The 26605-nt window shown below is 49.4% G+C and overlaps 1 protein-coding gene across 1 annotated transcript in view; it reads right to left on the reverse strand.

Moving 5' to 3' along the window:
- LOC149345452 (BOS complex subunit NOMO3-like) overlaps positions 1-26605 on the reverse strand; it is a 136236-nt gene that overhangs the window by 102474 nt on the left and 7157 nt on the right. Inside the window, exon 2 of the mRNA XM_089546653.1 lies at positions 18729-18957. Within this exon, the coding sequence (XP_089402779.1) occupies positions 18729-18957 (229 nt within the window). The remainder of the gene's footprint in view (positions 1-18728; positions 18958-26605) is intronic.

Consider the following 26605-nt stretch of genomic DNA (forward strand, 5'->3'; position numbering starts at 1 on the left):
AACTGTAATCTCTTTTTGTCTGCCCATGTCTCTAGTTTATTGTCAACTGTATTTGTCGCTCACATGCAGGTCATGGAAGACAGTTGGGCTAGTTGGTGTGAATTCGTTAGTGACTGCGACATTGCAACTAGCGTGGAAAGCACAAGGACAGCGACAAAAGGAACCGACGGGACAGCACGCTAGACTTCAACTGACGTTTTAATGCACACATAACAGATTTTTACACTTCTATTCAGCGCATGCTCAGGAGACTGTACCCCCGCCCCCTTCTCCTTATCACGAAGCAGGTTGTCATAACAAAGAGTAAACATGCTTTCCACGCTAGTTGCTTGTGCTTTCCACGCTAGTTGCAATGTCGCAGTCACTAACGAATTCACATGCAGGATCGTCGACACAGACTGAATATATTAAGGACTTTGGAATTATTTCGTCAATGCACGTCATCTTTAATGGAGTTCATCCCGAACCTCGAAGCTGTGTCGTATGCTTTCTCCACACCAAAGAAGACGGCAAGACAGTGCTGTCTGTGTACAAAAGCTTTTCTGACTGTGGTCAGCTGTTGAGCACACATTGGTGGGTTCGTGGGATTCAAGGACAAACGTTAGTCTTATTAACCTTCAAAAGATTTGGAGAGACAGCTTGTAAGGGCTACTAGGGGAAGTTTGTGGTTTTCCAAGTTTCAGGAATGGCACTATCACGGCTGTTTTCCATCCTTTGGGCATTCTTCCTTCTGTGAATATTTTGTTACAGAAATTAAGGAGTGCCTCTACGGCAGCTTCGGAAAGATGGGCAAGCATTTCATAGAGTACCTGGTCATGTCCTGGAGCAGTTTTTTTGCCAGCGGACAGTACAGTATCGATTTCTTGGAGAGTAATTAAAGTGTTGTATTGTTGGTTTGCACCTCCACTTGTTGGAAGTCTTTGTTTTTGTATTTCAAAAATGACTGTGTGGCTAACTGAAAACTGCAACGGAGTGTTCCCCTAACACCTGTTCTCCTATGCTTGCTTGTGTGCCAGGTGTTCTCAAACAAAAAACTGAATGGTGAGGAGCTGCCATTTAATTTTCGAACCTGCTCCTGCACTTTTTTAGATGTTATCTGACTGTTTATAGATGAGACATAGCTCTGCCCTGATGCTTTCTCAGCGCTGCAAATGGACGTACCGAGCTTCAGCTCTGGCTCTTTTAAAATTTACAACGTTCTCCTGTGTCGGGTACCCCACGCTTTGTTTTCTCATTTTTTTGCTTCCTTTCAGTCTTGCGTCAATCATACTTTGTGGTTTGTTGCACCATTCCAGAAGACTGACAAGCTATGTGAGCGGCAGATAGAATGCAATTTGTGAAATTTTTACTTATCTCTTCACTGTTAAGGTTATATAAAGCTATTTTTTTTAAACTGGCTTCTGTTGTGAAAAGTTCCCAGTCTGCTAAATGAAGCTTCCAACGTCGTGGTTTTTGTTGGGATGATTTCGGGTGGAGATGATCGCTGTCGTACGGGTCGTCAATGACATCCCATTTAACATCGCTAAATGAGCTCATTTTTCCCGTGCTCGGAGAGCAGTATGTGTTTTTGCCAGTATTTACGTTATTACTTGCAATAAAACCTTCTAAAATACGACATCTGTGTGTGCACTTCCCCAGAAACTGAACTACCAAGTATGGTAGCTGTTCTAGAAGGGTTTCTAAATCATGAAGTGCTAGGTGTGCCTCAAGATATAAGGTACATATTGTGATTGTTTTAAAATGAATGAGTGTGACTGCCGCAGCTTCATATGTGGTGTTGAGTTTGACTTTGCGAGTTGCAGCACCAGTCTGGGTGACAACACCTCCAGAAAGTTTACTCGCTTGCTCTCGGTCACAACGAAAGACATTATACTTGTTCAAAATATTTTTTGTTTGGGACCTAAGCTGGTCTCGCGTAGGCACAAAGCCACCAGGAACAGTGTATTTAAGAGCTCTTTCATGCCACTGTAGTTGTTTATTAGTCCTGGGCAGTTCCCTGCATGAGGAACGCCATGCTGGATGATTTCTGGGAGTACAGTCAAACCTGAAAATAACGAACTCGGATGGAGTGAATTATTCCTTATAACAAACACTTGATATCATTATCCATGTAAAACGCATTTTTTATAACGAACTACACATTGGATATAGCGAACTCTCAATGTGCGTTATCACCCGCCAACGTGCCTTAGTGCCCACGCCTCTGGGCAGCCATTGCCAGGCTGCCCGCAGGTTTCTTTTTCTGCTGGGAATCCTGGCTTCCCGCCGTTGCCTTTGCGCGGATGTGTCTGGCTTCCCGCGCTGCTTTTCCTCTTTCCCTTGCTCCCGCCTCGGGCGGTGGAGAGGCAGCTAGGTGACTAATCACTGTCATTTGGCCACAGCTCCGCCCCGGCTCCCTAACGGCCTTTGCCATTGGTGCCTTTTGGCGGGATTTCGGGACCCGCTTGGGCGGCCGCACGCCAAGCGACTGTCCGCACGCCAAGCGACTGTCCGAACGGGGCCCAGAGAGAGAGATGCCTCCGAGACAGTGTAAGGTGCATACGCTACTGTTTGTCCGGGCTGGCCTTTGCCGTTCGGACCAGTGCATACTCGAGCTCGCCAGCACGGGTCCTCCGACCTGCAGCGGCTCGAGCCTGTCCAGCGGGGTCCGGTGACCTCCGACAGGCGTACCTTGCGTTCATTGCCCACTCTCTCTTGCAAACGGCCCAACGGTCAACACGAGAGAGAGAGATCACAGCACTGCCGCGGGGACATTCTCCTGCAGCGGCGTGCTAGTGGCGCGCATTGCTCTAGTCGCTTTGTGCGCGCAGCGGAGCCTTGCTCCTCGCGTGCCCCCGGGACGGGGCGACTATTGAGTGTTTGTGTATCTGCTGAAGGACGACGTGAATAAACGTCTCCTTTGTGAACTTGGAGGCCTATTTTTTTTTGCGGCGAATTGCTCTCCTCCCAGCGCAGGTTGAGTGCGCCGCAGCGGTGCCCCAGGGTGTGTGTGGTGACGGCTGATCGGGGCCCTTGGCTCGCGCGAAGCACGAACCCGCAGTGGTTGGTGGCCTGTGTCCACTCAGAAACCCAAAACTGGCGCCCAACGTGCTAAGTCATTGGCGCTTACGCCTTTGATGGCACATTAGCCGAGCAGGTCGCCTTGCCAATCACGCTTGCGCACCATGTCTATAGCACCCCCAGCGGGGCACTCGGCAGCTACATGTCGGCTCCCTACGGAGTTGTAGCGTCGTTTGATCCACTGGCTGCTGTTCCTTCGAATAGCTAGACACTGTGGTTGGCCGCGGCCCCCATTGGTGTTTACGGCGACATAACCCAAAATGTACACTAATATCCGCAGTGTTATACCGAAACGTGATGAAATTTGCAGCCTCATTTCTTCTTCTTCGAGTGACTTAGTACTACTTACAGAAACTTGGCTAAATCCATCAATAACTGATCTCGAAATATTGCCTTCACTCCCTCACTTTGATATCTTTCGCAGAGATAGATCCGGCAATGCGCGCGGTGGCGGTGTTCTAATCGCCGCTAACTGATCGCTGCGCTGCACGCTCGTTAATATCTCGACCCCTTTAGAAATATGTTGAAATGCTACCTTTCCGCGCTTCCTAATTGGTGTTTGCTATCGACCCCCAACTAACGACGACTCTTTCTTACCTTTATTTTACGAATCATTGCAAGCTATGTATCATAACACCCCCGTCGTTCTTTTTGGTGACTTCAATTATCCCTCGATAAACTGGACTAACCCTGCTTCCACCTTGTCAAAGTGCAACAACGAATGTGAATTCATGAACACGTGCCTGACTTTCGGTCTATCACAGCTGGTCACAGAACCTACACGCATTACAGACTACTCCTCTAACATCCTGTACCTCATTTTAACAACCCACGCCGATATTTTTTCTTCGCTTATCTTTCTCCCGTCCCCGAGCGATCACGCTGTAATCTGTGCCTCTTTCCAGTGCAGTTCACTCAGAAGCAAAAAAAAAACAAGAAAAAACTGACTCTTTATGGTAAAGGTGATTATGCAGGTATGAATACAGAGTTGGCATCTTTTTGTGACACCTTCGCGGCCAGTTATAAAGAGCGTCCTGTTGATACTAACTGGCAACTTTTTAAAACCGAAACTTTTTAAAATCGCAAAGTACATCCCCACTATCACAATAACAGAGCATGCACAGTCGCCATGGTTCAATTCTGTACTAAACCGGTTCAATAACAAGAAAAAAAGGCTCTTTCGCATTGCAAAGCATTCTAACAACGACGCTGCATGGGATAAGTATTTTCGCGCCGCCAGCGAGTACAAAAAATCTTTATATACCGCCAAACACAACTTTTTCAACAACACTCTGCCCTCTATGCCGCGTAACAACCCAAAACAGTTCTGGAAAACAATCAATCCTTCAGTTTCAACCAGTATTTCTTTGTTCCATAACGACGGCTGCAATGTTCCTGAACACGAAGTTGCTGGTGTACTAAACAATGCATTTTGCGCTGTCTTCACCAATGAGACACTTGTGCACCTCCCTTCACCCCCGAATTATGCTCATCCTCAAATGTATTCTATAACCTTCGACCCGTTCGGTATCTCTAATGTAATCGACAAACTAAAAAATTCATCCGCCGTGGGAACAGATGGCATTAATGCCAAAGTGCTTAAAAATACTAAAGAGGTCAGTAGTTTTGTTTTGTCACTCATATTTCAGCAATCGCTAACTAGTGGTGCCATTCCTGCTGACTGGAGGATTGGGAAGGTCGTTCCTGTCTTCAAAAAAGGTAACCGTTCATGCCCCACCAACTACCGACCAATATCTATCACAAGCGTTTGTTCAGAAATCATGGAGCATATTATTTATTCTCAGGTTGCATCTTTCCTTTCATCGGTCAACTTTTTCCACCCCAATCAGCATGGCTTCCGTCAAGGCCACTCTTGTGAATCACAGCTTGCTCTTTTCCTTCATGACATTCACACCAACCTTGACCTGAATACACCCACTGACGCATTTTTTTTAGATTTCGAGAAAGCATTCGACAAAGTATCGCATCGTCACCTGCTACTCAAACTGTCATGCCTTAATTTAGACTCTTGTGTGCTCACCTGGATCAGCAGTTTTCTAACCAATCGTCTCCAGTTTGTTGTCGCCAACTCCCATTCATCCGCTCTCTCCCATGTCCGGTCGGGTGTTCCTCAAGGTACTGTTTTAGGCTCCCTTCTTTTCCTAATTTATATTAATGACCTGCCAAATAACATGTCATCGAACATACGCCTGTTTGCGGACGATTGTGTGATTTACCGCTCCATAAATAACCAATCAGATGTTCCCGTCCTACAGAACGACCTCGTTAAAGTGCAAGAGTGGTGCGATACTTGGCTCATGAAACTAAATGTCAATAAAACCTTTTTAGTCTCTTTTCACCGACGACGTAACTACTCACCTCCCAACTACCTCCTTTACGGTTGTCCCATAACTCAAACCGACAATATTAAGTACCTAGGTGTCCATATCTACAGTGACCTATCCTGGCACAGTCATGTTACTAATATAGCTAACTCAGCCAATCGCGTCCTTGGCTACTTACGGCGTAATTTTTCCTTAGCACCCCCTTCCGTCAAACTAATTGCCTACATATCACTTGTCCGACCTAAACTAGAGTACGCCAGTTCTATATTCGATCCTCACCAAACCAACCTGTCGAATTTACTGGAATCTATTCAAAATCGCGCTTCGCGATTTATTCTTTCAAAGTACTCATATCGCGCTAGTGTAACTGGACTAAAATCTCGACTTGAACTTCGTACCCTAGCATCCCGTCGTCAACTAGCTCGCCTTTCTCTTTATCATACATTTTTTCACAGCTTGCCACCGAACAACGCACTCATCCGGCCAGCCCATCGTTTATCCCGTCACAACCATCCCAGAGCAGTCTACCCCCAGCGTGCCCATACCACAACGTTCCAAAAATCATTTTTCCTCCGTACTGCCCTGGACTGGAACGACCTTCCCGGCCGTATCGCTTCCCTTGATGATCTTCAACAATTCAAGACTGCCATCGAAAATCATTTTCTTTTGTCATAACTGCCGTACTCCCCGCCCACCCCTCATGTAATACCCCTTAAATGGGGCCTTTCAGGACTTAATAAATGAAATGAAAATGAAATGAAATGTCGACCACGTGGCTCCCATTGGAGCTGTCTCGGGAGCACCCTGCGGTGCATCCGCTGGTCGCATGCCTCAGCTGTGCAAGCTTTCCGCCCAGTGCGAATGCAGTTCGTGTCACGCTGCCGCAACCGGCAGTTTCGAACAGCAGCAGCCGTGCCCCGCAAGCAGTCAATTCTACTCTGGGAACGGTTCCCTGTGGAAACCGCGCCGCTCATCGAACTAGGAGCCTTGCCTCCCTCGTTCGTGCAGCCCACCCAAGCCTCCACTGAGGCCGGGGCTCCATTGAGCCAGATGCGGAGAAACTTCGAGCCATACTCGAATTTCCCACGCCCAAGGACGTACGCGGCCTCCGCCGTTGTCTGGGAATGGCCAACTCTAATCGTCCTGTGCCCGCGTGCAGGCACCCTTGACCAAGCTCTTGGGAAAGACTGCAGCCTGGAGATGGGGGCCCAAGCAAGAGCGATCCTTTCGCTTCCTGTCTAGTGCCATTGCCGAGACAGCACAGCTCAGGCTACCCAACCTGACCAGACAGTTCGTAGTACAGACTGACACGAGCGATCTGGGTTTAGGAGCAGTTCTGCTACAGGAATTCGATGGCGTGCTGCAACCGCTGGCCTTTGCCAGCCGCTCCTTGCTGCCCTCGGAGAGGAATTACTCCGTGACCGAGAAGGAGTGCCTCGCCATCGTGTTGGCACTGCGCAAATTCGACGTCTACCTTGATGGAACGCAATTCGTGGTGCAGACAGACCACAGTGCGCTCAGTTGGCTGATGCGGCTCTGCGAGCCTGCGGGTTGGCTGGCGCGCTCGGCTCTCCTGATACAGCATTACGACTTTTCGGTGCAGTATCGAAAGGGGAGCACGAACGTGGTAGCTGACGCGCTATCCCGTGCCCCACTCGCCAGCGGCGCCTTGACGCCTGTAGGCGGAGGGGGCGAAACAGCGGACGAGCCGCCGGGCGGCAAGGAGGGGGAGCCCGCAAACGGGTTAACCCATTCCGCTAACCAGGCAAGCAGTGCCTTGCCTGGTTAGCAAGCGGAAGAGAGGCAAAGCTCCTCGTGAGTGCCTCAAAGGTGCCGACGCGAACGGAAATTTGGCTGCAAACCAGAGTGGGGACGAGACCAGGCTCCCCTCTGGGATGACTGGAATCGTTTTCAGCCGTAAAGAGCTACTGAAAGCCCAGCAAAATGACCCCTTTTGTCGTGAGGTGAGCGACGGTCTCGGGGAGACGGAGCGCCGTGACGCTACTGGTATTGTAGCGGGCGCAGGGGGGCAGAAGCCAGCGTGTGTCACGGCGAACCCCGGGGATTCATATTTGCTGGACCATGACGGGCTCATGCTGAAGTACATAGCCACCAATGATGAGTCCATTGATCCGTTCAAGGTGGTTATCCCCAGAAGTCTGAGAGGCACACTGTTATGATTCTCTCATGACGAAACACTGGCTGGTCATCTGAGTGGCTCCAAAGTTTTCGCAAAACTGAGTCCATCGGTGACGTGGCCCGGCATGAAGCGTGACATTTTCCGCTATTGCCGTTCCTGCCATGTCTGTCAAGCGGTGAAGTCACAGGGTCGCAAGCCGCCATGATGAAACCAATTGACAGTGTGCATCCGTGGCAGATGGCCACCTGCGATTTGATGGGGCCTTTCCCCAGGAGCAAGCAGGGGTTCATTTACCTGATGGTAGTCGCTGACCATTTTTCCAAAATGGGTTGAGTTGTACCCCCTTCGGAAAGTGTCAGCACGAGTGGTCCGGGATAAACTCCAGGAAGTGTTCTGTCGGTTCGGCTTTCCGGAAAGACTGATCATGGACAATGCGTCCTATTTCACCGCTCGGGTGTTCAGTAACACGTGCCGTTCCCTCGAAATCGAGCACTACACCACTTCACCCTACCACCCCCAGTCCAACCTGACCGAGCGAATCAACCGAACGCTCAAGCCAATGCTTGCGGCCTTTGCAGAGTGTCAAAAGGATTGGGCAGACCATTTGAGCGAGTTTGCGTTCGCCATCCGAACAGCTGAGAATCGCTCAACTGGTTTCTCTCCCGCCTTCCTCAATTTCGGGAGGGAGCTGTCGAATCCGATGTCAAACATCGTGCAGAGCCAGCTCGGGGATGAGCAGATGCGGGCAGACTACTCTGCTTATGCGTCGACGCTTCGGGACCGGCTTGGTCGGGCTCTCAACAGAGCAAGGCAGAGTTTGGTGGCAGCCAGAGCCCAACAGAAGGCTCAGTATGCCCTCAAGCACCGCCGCCTGACTTTTCAGGTGGGTGATCTTGTCCTGAAGCGCAACCACGTTCTCAGCGATGCGAGCAAGGGGTTCTCAGCCTCGCTCGCTCCTAAGTGGCTTGGTCCGTACCGAGTGGTCAGACTCTGGTCGCCACTCGCGTACCTGCTGGAGGATCCCCTTACGGGGAAAACCAGCTGTGGCCACATCGCAGACCTGAAGGCCTACGCGTCACGGTCTGACGAGCTTGCGCCGGTACCCAATGGTATCAAAGGCAAGCGCAAAGGCCCAACTGGTGCTGCGGAACGCAAGCGTACGAAGCACCGGTACAATCTGAGGCGACGGTCACCGGAGTGATTGATGCCGGACGGCAGACTTTTCCGCAACCGAAGGCACGCAGCCTCAGCTAGCTGGCGAGCTTTCTCGTCAGGCCCTACCCAGGTGAAGCACGGTGTTATTTTTTTTGTTTTTGCAGCATGCTCAGTTCCAGCCTTGTGTGTTTATCTATTTATTTATTTGTTTGTGTTAGTCAGCTTTTAGCCCTTTCATTTCCTGTTTGTTGCGTTCTGTTTTCATTCCAACGTTCCGAGGTGTACATAGTCAATATGAGTTTGTGTTGGCGTTCAGTTTTTTTACCAGACTTATACATAGGCAAAATTCAGCCCGCTCGTGCTTGCTCTTATCTTCTAGAAGCAATAGATGGGTGTTGTTTGTACTGCGCGCCTTTTCTCATTTCCGGCCCGACTGTGGGTGGTTGGCTTGTTAAGGGGTGTGAGTTTTGTGCGGGCCGTATGGAGGGGAAGTTGGCGGGGCGTTTGGGGCGATGGGGGAGCGGAAACTGCACCCTTTGACCCTCGCCGCGGCTCCTCTGGACACTTCTGATGAGCGGATCGTTGTCGCCGACCGCGCACGTGCCGGTGTGTGTGTGTTTGTGGCTGTGTGCACGTGTAACCATGAGCCGAGGCGATGCCTGTGAGTTGTGCCGTTGTGTGCTTCTGCGTGAGCGCAGCGATGAGAAGGACCCGTCGCTGTTGACAAGTTTACACATCAGGACGGCGCCGAATGTCCGCGCCCGTTTCAGCCGGCGTGAAAGGGGTGCACTAACTGTCTTGTGCCCGAACGTGACGTCGTGACCGAGGGCGCGAGGTTAGTGCTCTGCCGCGGCCCCGTCGTCATCAACGGAACGAAGAACACCATCTGCGTCGGCCCTACCAACCCGTTCAACTTGAAGCCTGCGAGCAGTGAGTCGCCGACAGGCCCACTGGGCCGCACCATCGAACTTTGAGGCTGGCATCCACCTGTCACATAGCTGTATAGTTGTATTCACATCTCCTTGTGTACCATGTATATAATCTGCATGCTGTTTAGTGTTCTTGAAACGTACGCCACTGTTAGTTAGTTTGCCTTATTTTCCTTCGTTTGTGTGTGTGTGTTTTTAGTTCGTTATGGCTAAAACTGAAGTGTAGCTAGTTTTTTAGTGTATTGATTTCTTTATTTTACCGCGTGCTTTGCCGATGGCTAGGAGGGCATTTAAGGAGAGGGGGATGTGGGAATCCTGGCTTCCCGCCGTTGCCTTTGAGCGGCTGTGTCCGGCATCCCACGTTGTTTCTCCTCTTTTCCTTGCTCCCGCCTCAGGCGGTGGAGAGGCGGCTCAGTGACTAATCACTGTCATTTGGCCACAGCTCCGCCCCGGCTCTCCAACGGCCTTTGGAGCCGTTGGTGCCTTTTGGCGGGATTTCGGGACCCGCTTGGGCGGCCGTGCACCGCGCGACCGTCCGAACGGGGCCCAGAGAGAGAGATGCCTCCGAGACAGCGTAAGGTGCGTACACTACTGTTTGTCCGAGCTGGCCTTTGCCGTTCGGACCAGTGCATACTCGAGCTCGCCAGCACGGGTCCTCCGACCTGCAGCGGCCCGAGCCTGTCCAGCGGGGTCCAGCGATCTCCGGCAGGCGTACCTAGCGTTCATTGCCCACTCTCTCTCGCAAACGGCCCAACGGTCGACACGAGAGAGAGAGAGAGATCACAGCACTGCCGCGGGGACATTCTCCTGCAGCGGCATGCTAGTGGCGCGCATTGCTCTAGTCGCTTCGTGCGCGCAGCGGACCCTTGCTCCTCGCGTGCCCCCGGGACGGGGCGACTATTGAGTGTTTGTGTATCTGCTGAAGGACGACGTGAATAAACATCTCCTTTGTGAACTTGGAGGCCTATTTCTTTGCGGCGAATTGCTCTCCTCCCAGCGCAGGTTGAGTGCGCCGCATCGGTGCCCCAGGGTGTGTGTTGTGACGGCTGATCGGGGCCCTTGGCTCGCGCGAAGCCCGAACCCGTGGTTGTTGGTGGCCTGTGTCCACTAAGAAACCCACATCCTACTGATGAGCTCTCCAGGTTAAGGCCTTCCAATGCCTATATTACTAAGTTTCAAATATAGCCCCTTTCAGAGCAACATTTGTCGCCATTCCGAAGGTTTCTGTTCCTACTGATGAGCTCTCCAGGTTAAGGCCTTCCAATGCCTATATTACTAAGTTTCAAACACAGCCCCTTTCAGTGTAACTTTTGTCGCCATTCCGAAGGTTTCTGTTCCTACTAATGAGCTCTCCAGGTTAAGGCCTTCCAATGCCTATATTACTAAGTTTCAAATATAGCCCCTTTCAGAGAAACTTTTGTCGCCATTCTGAAGGTTTCTGTTCCTACTGATGAGCTCTCCAGGTTAAGGCCTTCCAATGCCTATATTACTAAGTTTCAAACACAGCCCCTTTCAGTGTAACTTTTGTCGCCATTCCGAAGGTTTCTGTTCCTACTAATGAGCTCTCCAGGTTAAGGCCTTCCAATGCCTATATTCCTAAGTTTCAAATATAGCCCCTTTCAGTGCAACTTTTGTCGCCATTCCGAAGGTCTCTGTTCCTACTGATGAGCTCTCCAGGTTAAGGCCTTCCAATGCCTATATTACTAAGTTTCAAATATAGCCCCTTTTAGAGCAACTTTTGTCGCCATTCCGAAAGTTTCTGTTCCTACTGATGAGCTCTCCAGGTTAAGGCCTTCCAATGCCTATATTACTAATTTTCAAATATAGCCCCTTTCATAGCAACTTTTGTCTCCATTCTGAAGGTTTCTGTTCCTACTGATGAGCTCTCCAGGTTAAGGCCTTCCAATGCCTATATTACTAAGTTTCAAATATAGCCCCTTTCAGTGCAACTTTTGTCGCCATTCTGAACGGTTTGGTTCCTACTGATGAGCTCTCCAGGTTAAGACCTTCCAATGCCTATATTACTAAGTTTCAAATATAGCCCCTTTCATAGCAACTTTTGTCGCCATTCCGAAGGTTTCTGTTCCTACTGATGAGTTCTCCAGGTTAAGGCCTTCCAATGCCTATATTACTAAGTTTCAAATATAGCCCCTTTCAGTGCAACTTTTGTCGCCATTCCAAAGGTTTCTGTTCCTACTGATGAGTTCTCCAGGTTAAGGCCTTCCAATGCCTATATTACTAAGTTTCAAATATAGCCCCTTTCAGTGCAACTTTTGTCGCCATTCTGAAGGTTTCTGTTCCTACTGATGAGCTCTCCAGGTTAAGGCCTTCCAATGCCTATATTACTAAGTATCAAATATAGCCCCTTTCAGAGCAACTTTTGTCGCCATTCCGAAGGTTTCTGTTCCTACTGATGAGTTCTCCAGGTTAAGGCCTTCCAATGCCTATACAGTCGAAACCCGCGATAGCGAAATCTCGAGAATATGAAATTCTCGTCGCAACGAAATATTTCCGCATTCCCAGCAAATGCCCATAGGGGCAATGTATTTCGTATCTCTCGGTAACGAAACATTTTTGTACCGCAATCCCACGATAACATTTGCTGCAACGTCGGTCTGCGTACTGTCTCCCATATTATGAATAACAGCGTCAGAAAAGCACTCAAATTGAGCAAACTGCCACAGCGTGCTTGCGTGGCTGTAGCGAGAGTGTTGGCGCCTGGCAACCTTGCAGCCGGAACGACTTTAGAAACTTTAGCCACCTTGAGCCGGTGCAAGCCACCATACCGGCGCAGCGCTTGTCCTCTGTGATCGGTTCCGCGTGGTTGTTTATCTCGGAGGCTATGTTCAGAGAAGGCAGCCTCGCAGCGACACCATCAGGGGGCGACACTAGATCATCTGCGCTGCACTTTTAGGCCTGCGAGCGGTGCACATGTGTTCGTTGTGTGCGGTAGCGGTGTGTATGAGCAGCAGTCGGCACGTTTGCGTTTGAGATGTCTTCTCCAGCCAAAAAACGAAGAATTTTGTCTCTGCAAGAGAAGGCTGCCATCAGAAAAAGGCAGGAAAAAAATGGATATCGCCGACGAGTACGGGATTGCATGCAGATCGCTGTCGACAATTTTGAAAAGCAAGGCAGCCATTCTCGGTGCGCTTGAGAATGGTGCTCGAGCACAGCATAAAACAGTGACGGCTACGGCGTTCCCGGACGTTGACAAGGCGGTGTTTGCCTGGTTCTGTGAACAGCGCGCAAACAAAGTGCCTCTGTCTGGCAAAGTGCTGCAACAGAAGGCTCTGGACTTTGCCTGCATGCATGGACTTTGCATGACCAATTCAGAGCAAGCGCTGGCTGGCTGAGCCGCTTTAAAGCCCGTCACGATATTGTGGCCAAGGTGATTTCGGGCGAAGCAGCAGGAGTGGACCCGGTGGCAACATCGTTGTGGCAGCTGACTGCCGAAGAAATCCTGGGGCAGTACGAACCCTTAGACGTGTATAATGCAGACGAAACGGGTCTATTCTATCAGATGCTGCCTTCGAAGACCTTGGACCTGAAAGGTCAGAAATGCCACGGAGGGCAGCACAGTAAGCAGTGCGTAACAGTATGTGACAAACGGCCGCTTCTTGTCATTGGCCGGAGCAAGAAGCCCCGCTGCTTCAAGGGGAACCGCCTGTCCAGTACACCTCGAACGGGAAGTCATGGATGACCCGTTCCAGCTGGCCTTCGATGCGGACATGAGAAAGGCAGGCAGGTCGATGAGTCTTTTTCTAGACAACTGTACCGCCCATCATGTTGATGTGGAGCTCACAAACGTGCGCTTGTTTTTTTTTTCCGCCCGGGTGCACTTCTGTTGTGCAGCTGCTCGACCAAGGCGTCATACGAAGTGTGAAGTGCGCCTACAAAGAGAGGCTAATTCAGCGTCTCATTCTTGACCTCCATCACAAGTGCCCACTGACGTGGACTTGTTCATGGCTCTTGAGATGCTAGCCACTGCATGGCTTGCGACGCCTCCGACTGTGATTGAGCACTGTTTTTTCGCCCCCACCCAGCAGACATCATGCGTGGACGAGTCGCCAAATGAAAACGTGCTTGAAGAGACACTTCACGATGACTGTGCTGCCAGTGAAGTGCCGCAGTCGCTGGCCAACGCATGGGGTGCACTTTGTGCCGTCGACAACTATGTTTTCCAGATGGCCTCAGTGTCGATAATTTCGTTCGCGCTGATGACGACGTAGTTGTCCATGAAGAAATGACCGATGAGGCTATCATCAGCAGCGTGTGCGAAACTGATGACACCGAGGACCAAGGTCCACAACATGGAGAGACGGTAAACCCGAACCCGAGGAATGTGTTGGACGCCTTTGACACGATCCGGTCGTTCTTAGACGCACACAATGACGACGTGGCAATGGATCACTTCTTGCAGTGTGAGAATAGAACCATGAAGTTGCTGCAAGGCAAGGCTCGGCAAACTAAGCTGACTGACTTTTGGCAATAAATTTTCTTTTTGCGGGCTGTTTTCATCTTTTCTGTCTCATTTTCGCGGCAACGAAATTCTCGCGAAAGCGAATTTTTCTGCTGTCCCCGGCAATTTCGTTATTGCGGGTTTCGACTGTATTACTAAGTTTCAAATATAGCCCCTTTCAGTGCAACTTTTGTCGCCATTCTGAAGGTTTCGGTTCCTACTGATGAGCTCTCGAGGTTAGTGCCTTTCAATGCCTATATTACCAAGTTTCAAATATAGCCCCTTTCAGTGCAACTTTTGTCGCCATTCTGAAGGTTTCGGTTCCTACTGATGAGCTCTCGAGGTTAGTGCCTTTCAATGCCTATATTACCAAGTTTCAAATATAGCCCCTTTCAGTGCAACTTTTGTCGCCATTCTGAAGGTTTCGGTTCCTACTGATGAGCTCTCGAGGTTAGTGCCTTTCAATGCCTATATTACCAGGTTTCAAATATAGCCCCTTTCAGTGCAACTTTTGTCGCCATTCTGAAGGTTTCGGTTCCTACTGATGAGCTCTCGAGGTTAGTGCCTTTCAATGCCTATATTACCAAGTTTCAAATATAGCCCCTTTCAGTGCAACTTTTGTCGCCATTCTGAAGGTTTCGGTTCCTACTGATGAGCTCTCGAGGTTAGTGCCTTTCAATGCCTATATTACCAAGTTTCAAATATAGCCCCTTTCAGTGCAACTTTTGTCGCCATTCTGAAGGTTTCGGTTCCTACTGATGAGCTCTCGAGGTTAGTGCCTTTCAATGCCTATATTACCAAGTTTCAAATATAGCCCCTTTCAGTGCAACTTTTGTCGCCATTCTGAAGGTTTCGGTTCCTACTGATGAGCTCTCGAGGTTAGTGCCTTTCAATGCCTATATTACCAGGTTTCAAATATAGCCCCTTTCAGGCTCACAAAGCAAGAACGACCTACAACCAAACATTGCTGTCTTTAGGGTCTTCCAAAGGAGTCGTCCTTTGAATAGCAACCAGCTCTCGTCGACACTTACATCATGCATATACAACATGTGGCATTTGTTCAGCAGCTGCTGATACAGTGGTCAGATTTTTCGGAGATGAGGTTCAAGTTCTGAATGGTCACATTGTCAGCACTGTGCAACATTCTCATAATGAGTGCCAAAGAGAGGAGTCTCAATCAGCGGCTTTCGTGACCAGTACATCTTTGCATCTAGTTTCTGTCGAATGCCTTACAGCCACAAAAGAGAAACACGCAATTCTTCTCGTGTAACTGGAGACAATTTTCGGAAGCGACAGTTCAGCTTACTGCACAGCTGAGAGGCTTCCCAACAATAACATCAAGCAGTTCATCATCATCAAAGTAAGCCTCAAAGAGCTCCAGTGGTTGGGAAGGATTGAGCTTCAGTCCTGGAGAAGCCTTGAATTCAAATCAGGATACTGTCCAGGTATATCCGGGAGCTGGCCATCGCTGCTCGAGACTCACTGTCGGTAAGAGCACCTTCTTCACTTGGAGAATAAAACGACAGCTTCATCACTATCATCCGACACAGATGACACCATGTTTGTTAGAAAGCACACGAAATGCAGGCATGCAAACTGCTGGGCTAGTTGGCTCATACTGCATAGAAAGGGAACCAGCGAAAACAGACGCAAGGCAAGAACAAAGAAGGCACACACCACAACGCTGGACTTACAACTGATTTATTGCGATGAAGAATTGCTCATTTTAAAAGAATTTCCTGCCTGCGCACACACTTCGCGCACCACATGGTGAAATGTCGGTCGGGGGAAATCTAAACGTGAGCTATTGCAGGCATTCATGATCAGATAGAATAAGCAGAAATGCGTCAGTGAGCCGTCCGTGATTATCACCGAAAAGGAGTGCAAGTTTTTGTCATTATAGTAGCCATGTCACCATGTGGTGCGCGAAGTGTATTGTCTGTAGGGTGTGTGCGCAGGCAGGAAATTGTTTTAAAATGAGCAATTCTTCATCGCAATAAATCAGTTGTAAGTCCAGCGTTGTGGTGTGTGCCTTCTTTGTTCTTGTCTTGCGTCTGTTTTCGCTGGTTCCTTTTCTATGCGAAATGCAGGCCTTCCGCCATCTAGTCTGCCCAATCAAGAAAAGGGCCATCTATGTTTTATGCTGCAAAGCATCGTTTAATGAGCTGGCATTGCCAAACGCAACCCATGTCGACCTCAGGTCGTCCCAAGTGCGGATCGTTCAGCTGACCTTTCCCATCTCATCTGTGATCTCCATGACGTTCTCATCCTGCGTTTTCGGTACACTTCCACACTGCGCATGTTGTTCTCTCACTTGCACGTGCAAAGCATCTCGTTCCTTCTCCAGTTTTTCCACGGATTCTCCAATTCAGCGTGGCCCACTGATGTTTTCATTAGCTACCATTTATGAATCTTGGGCCGATGTCCTCTCCCTGTCAAGGCTTTCGTGTAGTTCACGGAACTAGCTTAAGCTCTCGCTTCAGTTCTTCAAAAGGAGGAAAATAAACATGCAGTCGAAAAGACCCTATAACAACACAGCAAGAGCAAGCGAAGGACTGTGCAGCAGCAATCATATAGCAAGCTAATATCCTGCGTCATATCACATCCGAGAGGTATCCATGGTGCATCAGGCAACGGCAGGACATTTGGACGGTCCTGGCGCTGAAAAATTATGCAACCACATAGTTTGCCTTTTCAGTTTCACTCTAGAAGCCAGCTGAATCAGCTTAGTGCAGTTTTGGACTGGTACATCACTGGTCTTTCCCGTCTAAAAGCATTTCGCCACTCCACGTTTCCCTTACCTGTGCTCGCGTGATTTCTTTAATTTGGACAAAATTGCACCAACTATGTGCTCATTTAGTGCGTATGGAAAACCTATTTCCCCCTCCTGTCTCGACGACCATCATCAGCCGAGGGACAACTGGGCGAGGGGCGGCCTCATGGGAGAACAGCCCCCCCCTTCAAGATCCAGCCAACGCTCTCATCACCCAGGTGGACTTGTGGTTCCGGGCAACGAAGAGAGCGTGCTATCACTTGGCAGGAAGACCCATCTTGGAGCATGCAAACGTTTGCGGCCGATAACACCCAAGTCAGGCCCCAGCCGGTAAGCCCCTGTTTCGTAGCCTTCTACTTTCAAGGAATGTCTCAATGTTTTGCAGACAGCTATGAGGGACGCCATAGTGAAGGGCTCTAAAAATTTCCACCACCTGAGGTTCTTAAATGTGCAGTGTCATCGCACAACACATGGGCATCTAGAATTTTGCCTCTATCGAATTCGACCGTTGTGGACGAACCAGTATCTTTCAGGTCAGCAGCACAGCGCCATAACCACTGCTCTGTACTATTTGCAAATGTAATAAATAGCATATGCCTTGTTGTTGTCTCTCCCTTTGTTCCAATCGAGCATGAACCCCACCGCAGTTAGGCACCACCATTGCACCAAGACACCTGCCCTCGGTGGTCAGAGGCGCAGCACCGACATGCCGACTAAGGACCGTTTCGCATGCTGCAACTGGAACGAAAATAGTCGGCCTAGTCGGTGACACCGCAGTGCGATTTTCGCACAGTGCTTTCACATGCAACGCGTACCCAGCGAATTCAGTCGGAGGGACACGCAAGGTTGCTCGATGTTCGCATAGGCAACTCATGATTAAACGCGACAGAAACGCTGCACGGAATGCGTAGATGATGTTATGACCAGCGTGTTTTTAGATGCAAGGCAATATTTCGTATCTTTTGATTAGAATAAACAGTTTTGCTTACGCCGCAGGAACAGCTCCCACGTGACCCCACGGCGAGACAGCGCGTGACGTGACGTCATGTGCGAGCTGTTGCCGTGGCCGGTCTCGACACGCGTGCGCTCTCGCTCGTGCGCCCGGAGACCGGCCGTGGCCGCAGCAACAGCTCCCACGTCACGTCACGTGCCGTCTTGGCGCTGCCCATTGGTCAGTCGCAGAGCGAACACACCGACGCTGCGACTGAATTCCAACCGGACGGAACTTGGTCGCAGGCCATCTGCGGCTAGACCGACGGCCCTCCCCAGTTGCAGACTGACAGAATTCGCAGAGTCGCAGGCGAGAATCGCATGCATGTGAAACGGTCCTAACATAGCATTGGCAGCGCTTAAACGCTTTCCTGTATCGGGCGATAAAGATGCTATAAGCAGAATCAGCAAACTTGAAGCCCTCCAGGGTAATCGAGAGGTTGGCAGCAAAACCATTGCCTTATCCTGCTATAGTAACCTTGCGCTTGAAGGCAGTGTCATGGACAGCCCTTACTTTGTCAGTCTGACCAGCCGGATTCCAACAAAGTGTGTGTCCCACGGACCTCGCTGTGGTCGCGGCAAAACAAAAGTCCCAGACAGCTAATCATCTGGTGCTGCATAGCTTCTCCATGGCTGCCACAGACCTCCCATGAGCCGTCTTCAAAGAGGCTTCAGCAGGGAGAAAGAGTTTGCTGACCAGCCACTGCATTGCACGGGGGGACTAATTGCGTGGCTAGAAGCCTTCTTCCTCATGTGGCAAAACCAACTCATCTCTGGACGCAACCCCCTTTAATCTCCATGAGCCAACTTGAATGAGTGTGGAAATGCTGGAGATGTGGAGGAGGACTGCGTGCGTGCACACGTGCAAAGTGCTCACCTTCCCCAGGATGGAGAACCCCTGGAAGGCAAAGTCAATGTCCTGTGCGGTGCTGCAGGGGTCGGTGACTCCGTCCACGTGCAGGTCCACTGCGGTCGGCTCGAACACCCAGCCGGCCGGGGGCTCCACGCGCAGGGTGTAGTCCCCCCGGTCGTACAGAGGGATCAGGTAGTAGCCATTGTTGGGGGCCCCCTCCGTCTGGTACTTGTGGCTGCCCTGGCGCGTCAGCCTGGGGGGAGAGAGACAAGAAAGCATCTTCAAGCTGATGGGGAAGCCATTCTGATATCGCTTGTGGAAAGGAAGAAAACTGGACATCGTGGCACTACTATTGTCAAGTTGTGTTTGCCACGTGTTGGACAAGAAGTATTATATTCCATGTAAGAGCAAAAAACACACTCCGCATGCCTTTAACGTAGGCCACGGGAGGGGAAACGGCGTCCGCAAGGGCCTCGGGGCTCAATGCTCAACTCGCTAGCAAAACGTGTCAGGCGGCTGTGCAATGCAAAGTTCGAGTGAACAAAGCTCGTTCATGAGTTGGACGAGACTGCTCGCTTTGTGCGAGGTTACAAAACGAGTGGGCAACAAAGTGCGCCCCCTCTCAACACCACGGTCCGGTGGTCGTGAAACTCTGAAAAGCCTTAGGCCTCACTACCATTATGACAACAAACCTCAACAAAGAAAGACTCAAAACAAGTTCCGTGCGCGCAGCCGCGACGAGACATCAGCTTTGTGGGGTGGTCCTACCCCACTCACTGCACTAAGCAGCTTCTGAGCGGTCGGCACCCACCGTATTGGACGGTGTTGGGGGGGCGCCCGGTGCCGAGCTGCAATACCAGCGGCACTCGTAGCAGCACCCGTGGGCCCAGGCCACCTGGCTCTCGGAACCACGACTCCCAGAGTCGAAACAGAGACAGTGGAGAAAATATGTACAGAAAACTCGGACCACCCACGCGGCTACCGCACTCACTCGCCTCGGGCGTGGCAACACCGCGGGCACTAGGCCTCGCGCTCCCTAGATGCGGACCAAGTGGTTCTCGCGCTGAACAATCTCCTGAGAAAACTTGATGAAAAATGTGCTCAGCATGTCAAAAGGTTCAAACATGCTGCAGCACAATACACATCGCACTCAAGGAAGCATGCCGCAGAGCCTGGCGATCAAAATTCACGCTAGGCCTAGCACTTGCCAAGTCCAGACAAAGAGCGTTCCTCAATTCAAACACCAATGTTCCGTCCAATGTTCCAAGAACAGGCCCCACGTTGGGCTGCCAGATGTGGGGCTTTAAATGGGAGATATAAGTACGTTTTCCCCGTTTAACCGCGGCTGAAACACAGTTCAAAACTGCGGGACCCCACCCCGTGGTCACATACGCTACCGAGCGCACACCGACCACGGCGGGCCTTGCTCCCAGGGAACAAAGGAACTCTGGCTGACCCAAACAGGCATTTATTGCTACAAAAACAGTAACGCCAGCTAGCAACAAAATAAGTTGAGGAATCGAGGATGTCCAACTCACTAACAAGGTTATGAGCAAATGTTCGCCCACGCCAGGGCAAAAGGGAAACTACAAGGCCAGACGGGACAAGCTGGCGGGAGCATCTTGGTCACGTCGTAAGCAAGGATGGAGTTCGCCCAGACCCTCAGAAGACGGCTGCGATCGCAGAGTTTCCGCAGCCTAATGACAAGAACGCTATCCGCAGATTTCTTGGATTGAGCGCTTATTACCGGCGATTCATCAAGAACTTTTCGCGCATCACTGAACTTTTGACCCAAGTTACCAAGGCTGACGTACCCTTTAAATAGGAAATGCCGCAAGTGGAAGCTTTCAAAGAGCTGAAGCGCCACTTCCAGTCCCCTCCACTGCTCGGGCAGTTTGATGAAAACGCCGATACTGAAATTCATATCGATGCAAGCAGTGTGGGATTAGGAGCGGTCCTCGTTCAGAAAAATAGTAGACAGGAGAGAGTTATCGCGTATGCTAGCCATTCACTGTTGAAAGCCGAAGCCAACTATTCGACAAATGAGAAAGAATGTCTCGCCATTATTTGGGCCATGTCAAACTTTCGCCCCTACCTGTACGGACGACCATTCAAGGCTGTGAGCGATCACCATGCTGTGTGCTGGCAAGCCAATTTGAAAGATCCCTCCGGCCGCCTTGCTCGCTGGAGCCTGCATCTTCAAGAATTCGACATAACTGTAGTCTGCAAATCTCGCCGCAAGCATTCCGACGCAGACTGCTTGTTGCGAGGCCCCGTAGACGCAGCACCGGAAGAGGAGGACGACGGCGCTTTCTTAGGACTGGTAAGCGCCAGCAGTTTCGCACAGCCGCAGCGCTCAGAGTTGCAAAGCCTAGTTGATTATCTGAAAGGCAAGACCGCATCACCTCCTCGAGGGTTCATGCGGCAACTGTCGTCCTTCGTCGTTCACAATAATGTCCTCCTGAAGAAGAACTTCGTGCCCAACAGGACAGTGCATCTTCTTGCTGTGCGCAAAAATCTCAGGCAAGAAATTATGCAGGCATGCCATGGTGAGCCGATAGCAGGGCATCTCAGGATTGCTCGCACATTGCACCGCATCTAGGAGAAGTACTATTGGCGACGGCTAGCTGCCGACGTTTCCCATTACATGAAAACATGCCGTAAGTGTCAGCGATGCAAAACGCCTCCGATTAGACCAGCCGGACTCCTGAACTCCTGAACTAATAGGGATGGACCTCCTCGGCCCCTTTCCGACTTCATGATCAGGTAACAAGTGGATCATTGTGGCCATCGACTACATGACCCGCTACGCCGAAGCGAAAGCGTTGCCTAGTGGTACCGCAACTGAAGTCACAAAACTTTTCGTCGAACAAATTCTCCTGCGACACGGCGCCCCCCAAGTGCTCATCACAAACAGAGGAACGGCGTTTACAGCGGAGCTGACGCAAGCCATTTAAACTACAGTCAGACAAGCCATCGGAGGACAACTGCCTAGCATCCGCAAACCAACGGTCTCACAGAGCATCTGAACAAAACCATCACAGACATGCTCTCTATGTACATTGACGCTGAACATAAGACGTGGGACACCACTCTGCCCTACATGATCTTGGCCAGGAGACAACCCCATTCCAGCTTGTATACGGCAGGAAGCCCACGACAACACTCGACGCAATGCTCCCGCACGTTTCCGACGAAGACAACCTCGACGTCGCCGCCTACCTTTATCGCGCTGAGGAAGCCCGAAGACTTGCGCGGCTTCGCATTAAAGACCAGCAGCAGACCGACGCCCGACGTTACAATCTGTGCCAACGAGACATGAATGCCAATTCGCCACCGTGGATTGAGTGAAAAGTTGCTGCGACACTACTTTGGACTGTACAGGGTTCTCCGTTGCATCGGTGACCTCGACTATGAAGTCATCCCCAACGGCACGACAGCATCTCAGCGACGATGCATGCGACCGGAAGTCGTACATGTCGTACGCCTTAAACCATATTATGAACGTTAAAGGACTTGAAGTTTGCATTCTCCATGTTTATTTTCATATTTGAAGCATCGATGCTTCTTTCGGAGGGGGATAATGCCACGTATCCGTTTGTTCGCGCTCAAGGCCGCAGGAAAGGGGTGTTCAGTAAAGCACAAAGCGTTCTTGTCCTGTCTGTTCTCCCTGTGTTTAGAGTTTTTCTGTGCGCCGTTTTTAGATGGAAAGGGGTGTTATCATTCCTGTTCGTGACGCGAGAAGCGACTGGACTAATCTCGATTGATCGCAGCCATCTAGAGCTGCATCTACGTTTTTCCAGATTACTGTAGATGATCTTCACTGTTATCTCGAAGTTTCCTTGCCGTCCTTAAATTCAGCGATACAGCGAGCAGCCGGCATTCGTAGTTCGATGACTGACGAGTATGTTTTGTTGCTTACGCCGCTGCCGTGCTGTTTAGTTCTTTTGTGGGCTCAAGTCAGCCCAAATAAAGAGCTTCGTTTGCAAGTCTTGTTGCTGTCTTCCTGATCGCTGGACTGCCGTCACTACAACGTGACAATATGGTCGGGTTGCTTGTTAGTGTGTCAGGTGTTGTTGAAAGAGGAATTGTGAATGCTGAGAAGCTAACATCTAATTTTCAAACCTGCTCCCACATTTTTTCTATGTTATTTGACATTTTACAGATGAAGTATAACTGTCACGAGGCTTTCATTGGCACTGCAATAAATGTACCGAGGTTTTGCTCTTGCCTTTTTAAAATGTACAAGGTTCTCATGTGTGGGGTAACTGCAAAATTTATCCCACACTTTATTTGATTCTTGAATAAACAGCGCGAACGAAGACGAGCACAAAAGACAAGAAAATGGACGACACAGTGCTGACTAACAACTGAGGGTTTATTGCTGATCACACAAGTATAAATACATAGATGTCGGCAGAGAGGGAAAGGTATACAAAGTGCAAAAAAAAAAAAAACATAAATGTGAGAACAGCAACAGAAGTGCGCTAGAAATCAGCGGACATTATCAGCCCCCAGGAGTGACAGCTCTTTTTCCAGTAGTGTTAGCGAAGGAGTGCTTACACATGCATTTCCCTGCTTGAATATGTTGTAGGCCTCGATAATTTCCCTCGCAGTTTTTTCCCGATTTTTGGCAATGACCTTGGTTTCATGATATAGCGGTACGCACTGTTTTTTATCTGTCTTTGCCCATTCACAATCCCGGCAATGAATGCCGAGGTGACCGGAAACTACTTTTGACACTTTATAGCTGTGTTTCGCTCAGCCTTTTATTGATACATCGTCCCGTCAGTCCAACGTACTGCCCTCCACAGGGCAGAGGGATGTTATAAACAACCCCCTTATCACAAGGGACGAAGCGTGACTCGTGCTTAGTTGTGCACTTCGCCAATTTTCCTTTGATCTCATTAACAGATCGGCACAAACCAGCCAGACGATCAGGCGCGGAAAACACAACATCGACACCTGCTTTTTTCCCCACTTTTTTCAGGGAGTGTGAAATTCCATGTAGATATGGAATCACAGCGACACGTTTGCGGTTGTTGTCCGATTCCTGGCCGTCTCGTGTAGCTGGTTCTGATAGTAGCTGGTGTTTTCCGCGCCTGATCGTCTGGCTGGTTTGTGCCGATCTGTTAATGAGATCAAAGGAAAATTGGCGAAGTGCACAACTAAGCACCAGTCACGCTTCGTCCCTTGTGATAAGGGGGTTGTTTATAACATCCCTCTGCCCTGTGGAGGGCAGTACGTTGGACAGACGGGACGATGTATCAATAAAAGGCTGAGCGAACACAGCTATAAAGTGTCAAAAGTAGTTTCCGGTCACCTCGGCATTCATTGCCGGGATTGTGAATGGGCAAAGACAGATAAAAAACAGTGCGTACCGCTATATCATGAAACCAAGGTCATTGCCAAAAATCGGGAAAAAACTGCGAGGGAAATTATCGAGGCCTACAACATATTCAAGCAGGGAAATGCATGTGTAAGCACTCCTTCGCTAACACTACTGGAAAAAGAGCTGTCACTCCTGGGGGCTGATAATCTCCGCTGATTTCTAGCGCGCTTCTGTTGCTGTTCTCACATTTATGGTTTTTTTTTTTTTTTTGCACTTTGTATACCTTTCCCTCTCTGCCGATATCTATGTATTTATACTTGTGTGATCAGCAATAAACCCTCAGTTGTTAGTCAGCGCTGTGTCGTCCATTTTCTTGTCTTTTGTGCTCGTCTTCGTTCACGCTGTTTATTCAAGATGCTTAACCAACTAGCCCGCCAAAACGTGTTAACGCAATTTATTTGATTGTTTTTTTCTTGTAGTGTTTTGTCCACCACACTTAGTGGTTTCATCTCACCACTCCTGAATACCGAGGAATATGTATGTGTGCGGCGGTTATGGTACAATTCATGAACTTTTCCTTTATCTGATCAATGCTGAGATTTTCTGAAACTATATTTTCCAAATTGCTCCAAATAGTTGCCAGTCGGCTAAATGCAGCTTCCAATGTCGCAGCTTTGTTCGAATGACTTCTGGTGGAGATGTTAAACTGATTAGTACAATATGGTGATTGCTGCCGCATGAGTTGTCGATGACATACCAACTAAAATCGTTACAGACAGACAAACTAAAAGACAAATCTAAAGAGCTCATTTTCCCTAATGTTGGGGAGCAGTATGTGGCCTTTTACGTGTGTAAAAGACATACGTTATTTGTGAGGATAAAATGTTGGATTATTTGGTGCCCTTTCGCTTTCCCAGAGTAAGCATTAAAACCCCCAAATAGATATGGCCTGCTAATGCAAAATGTGGAGGAAGATATACAAAACATATTGTTTTATCTCAAGTTTTGTTCTGAGCTTGATTTCCTGAGCAGAAACGCCTCCCACGAGTCGATTTGAATGCTCGCGATCGCGCCTAGAAGTTTTATAATGTTTCAGGATAGTCACCAAGATTAGTTTCCTGAAGCCACAAAATGTGTCATGTCACTGCAGTTCCTCAGCAGTGCTCTACAACTAGAAAGAGTCATGTTTTTGGGTGGGCATGAAAAGAGGGCCCCCTTCCCTTCTCCCCTCGGGAGATGGCCTCCCTGCTTTGGCGGCAGAGTTGGATTTTGCTGACAAAATGAAATGTTTTCTCTGGAGAGCAGTCACAGTTTGCACAGCGCAGGGCTGCTGCGACATTTCGCACAAGGTTTGCTGCGGCCGCAGCAATTCTGTGAGCCGTGGGAAAGCTTCTGACCACTGACACACCAGCAGGGATAGGGTATGTAGTGCCTGATGTTACCTTCAAGGTAACCAACTTCGATAGTTTCAGGCAAGGTGCTGGTGTTAAATGTGAGGACCATGTGTTCAGTATCTATTTCTTTGTTATCCTTGCGCATTTTGATTCTGTGAACGTCAATTACATTCCAGTCAGTGAGCCTTTGAAGCATTTCAGCTTCTGTTAGATGGATGGAATGTAATGCGTCATTTCCCCTTGAAAAGTCTTTGTCAGCAAGCACTAACTGCTATAAATATTCCTACTTCCCTGGAACCATTACAGAATGACAGAACGAAACAACCTTGCTGATCATGCAGTTACACTGAATTCGTTGTCACTCACTGAGTCACAGCTAGAGTAGTTGGTGCTTTGGAGAATGATAACTTACTTAGTATTTTGAACTAGCTCACTCATTTGCTTGAACGTTTCTATTATGAGCTTGTGTAGGATGACACCTCTGTGACATAATTTTTCTAATGTTTATATACTACTGTAGTATAGTGTAGTAATTTTGTTGTTGTTGACGTCTTGCCTTTCTTTTCTCTTATCTTCTTTTCCTTTCGTGTTACTGTGCAATTATATGTATAACCCACCTCTTATGGTCTTATATTTAAGACCGCAGTATCTATATATTAATAACTAGTCAATTTCAGAGATAACGCTTTGGACTGCGTTAAAAGATCGGTGGGTTTTCACGGAGACCCAGCTGTCCCCTGCAGATGCCATGTTTCAGAGTTTCGAGCAGTGGATGCTGCCGTGCAGTTCAAGCAGTAAGCCACCGCAGGCCATTTTTATTACCCAGTAGCCAGGCTCCAAGGTATCTGTTATGCATTTGGACACAATAAATGGGGCTGGCTTGATTTTCTTCGATTTCACTCTGGATTACGTGGAACTTTGAAAATCTTGGTTTCTTTTTCGGGAAAAAGTGTGCTCCATTGTTCAAACACTTTTTGGAGGGCAATCATGTCTGGAGAGGAGGGGAGCCATGCAATGTATGTGTTATTCGGTCACAGTGCTAGCCACCCACCACTAGGAACAGGAACTTGCACACCCTAACTGTAACCCAATGCAACGCAGTTGGCTTATAGTTGGGGTGTACAGCTGGCGTGGGCAGGGCTTGCTTGCAAGTTCCTGTCTCGTTCCCTGGTACG

The sequence above is a fragment of the Amblyomma mixtum genome, chromosome 5 (assembly GCF_055824585.1).
Source record: "Amblyomma mixtum isolate Tamu chromosome 5, ASM5582458v1, whole genome shotgun sequence".
Taxonomy (NCBI): domain Eukaryota; kingdom Metazoa; phylum Arthropoda; class Arachnida; order Ixodida; family Ixodidae; genus Amblyomma; species Amblyomma mixtum.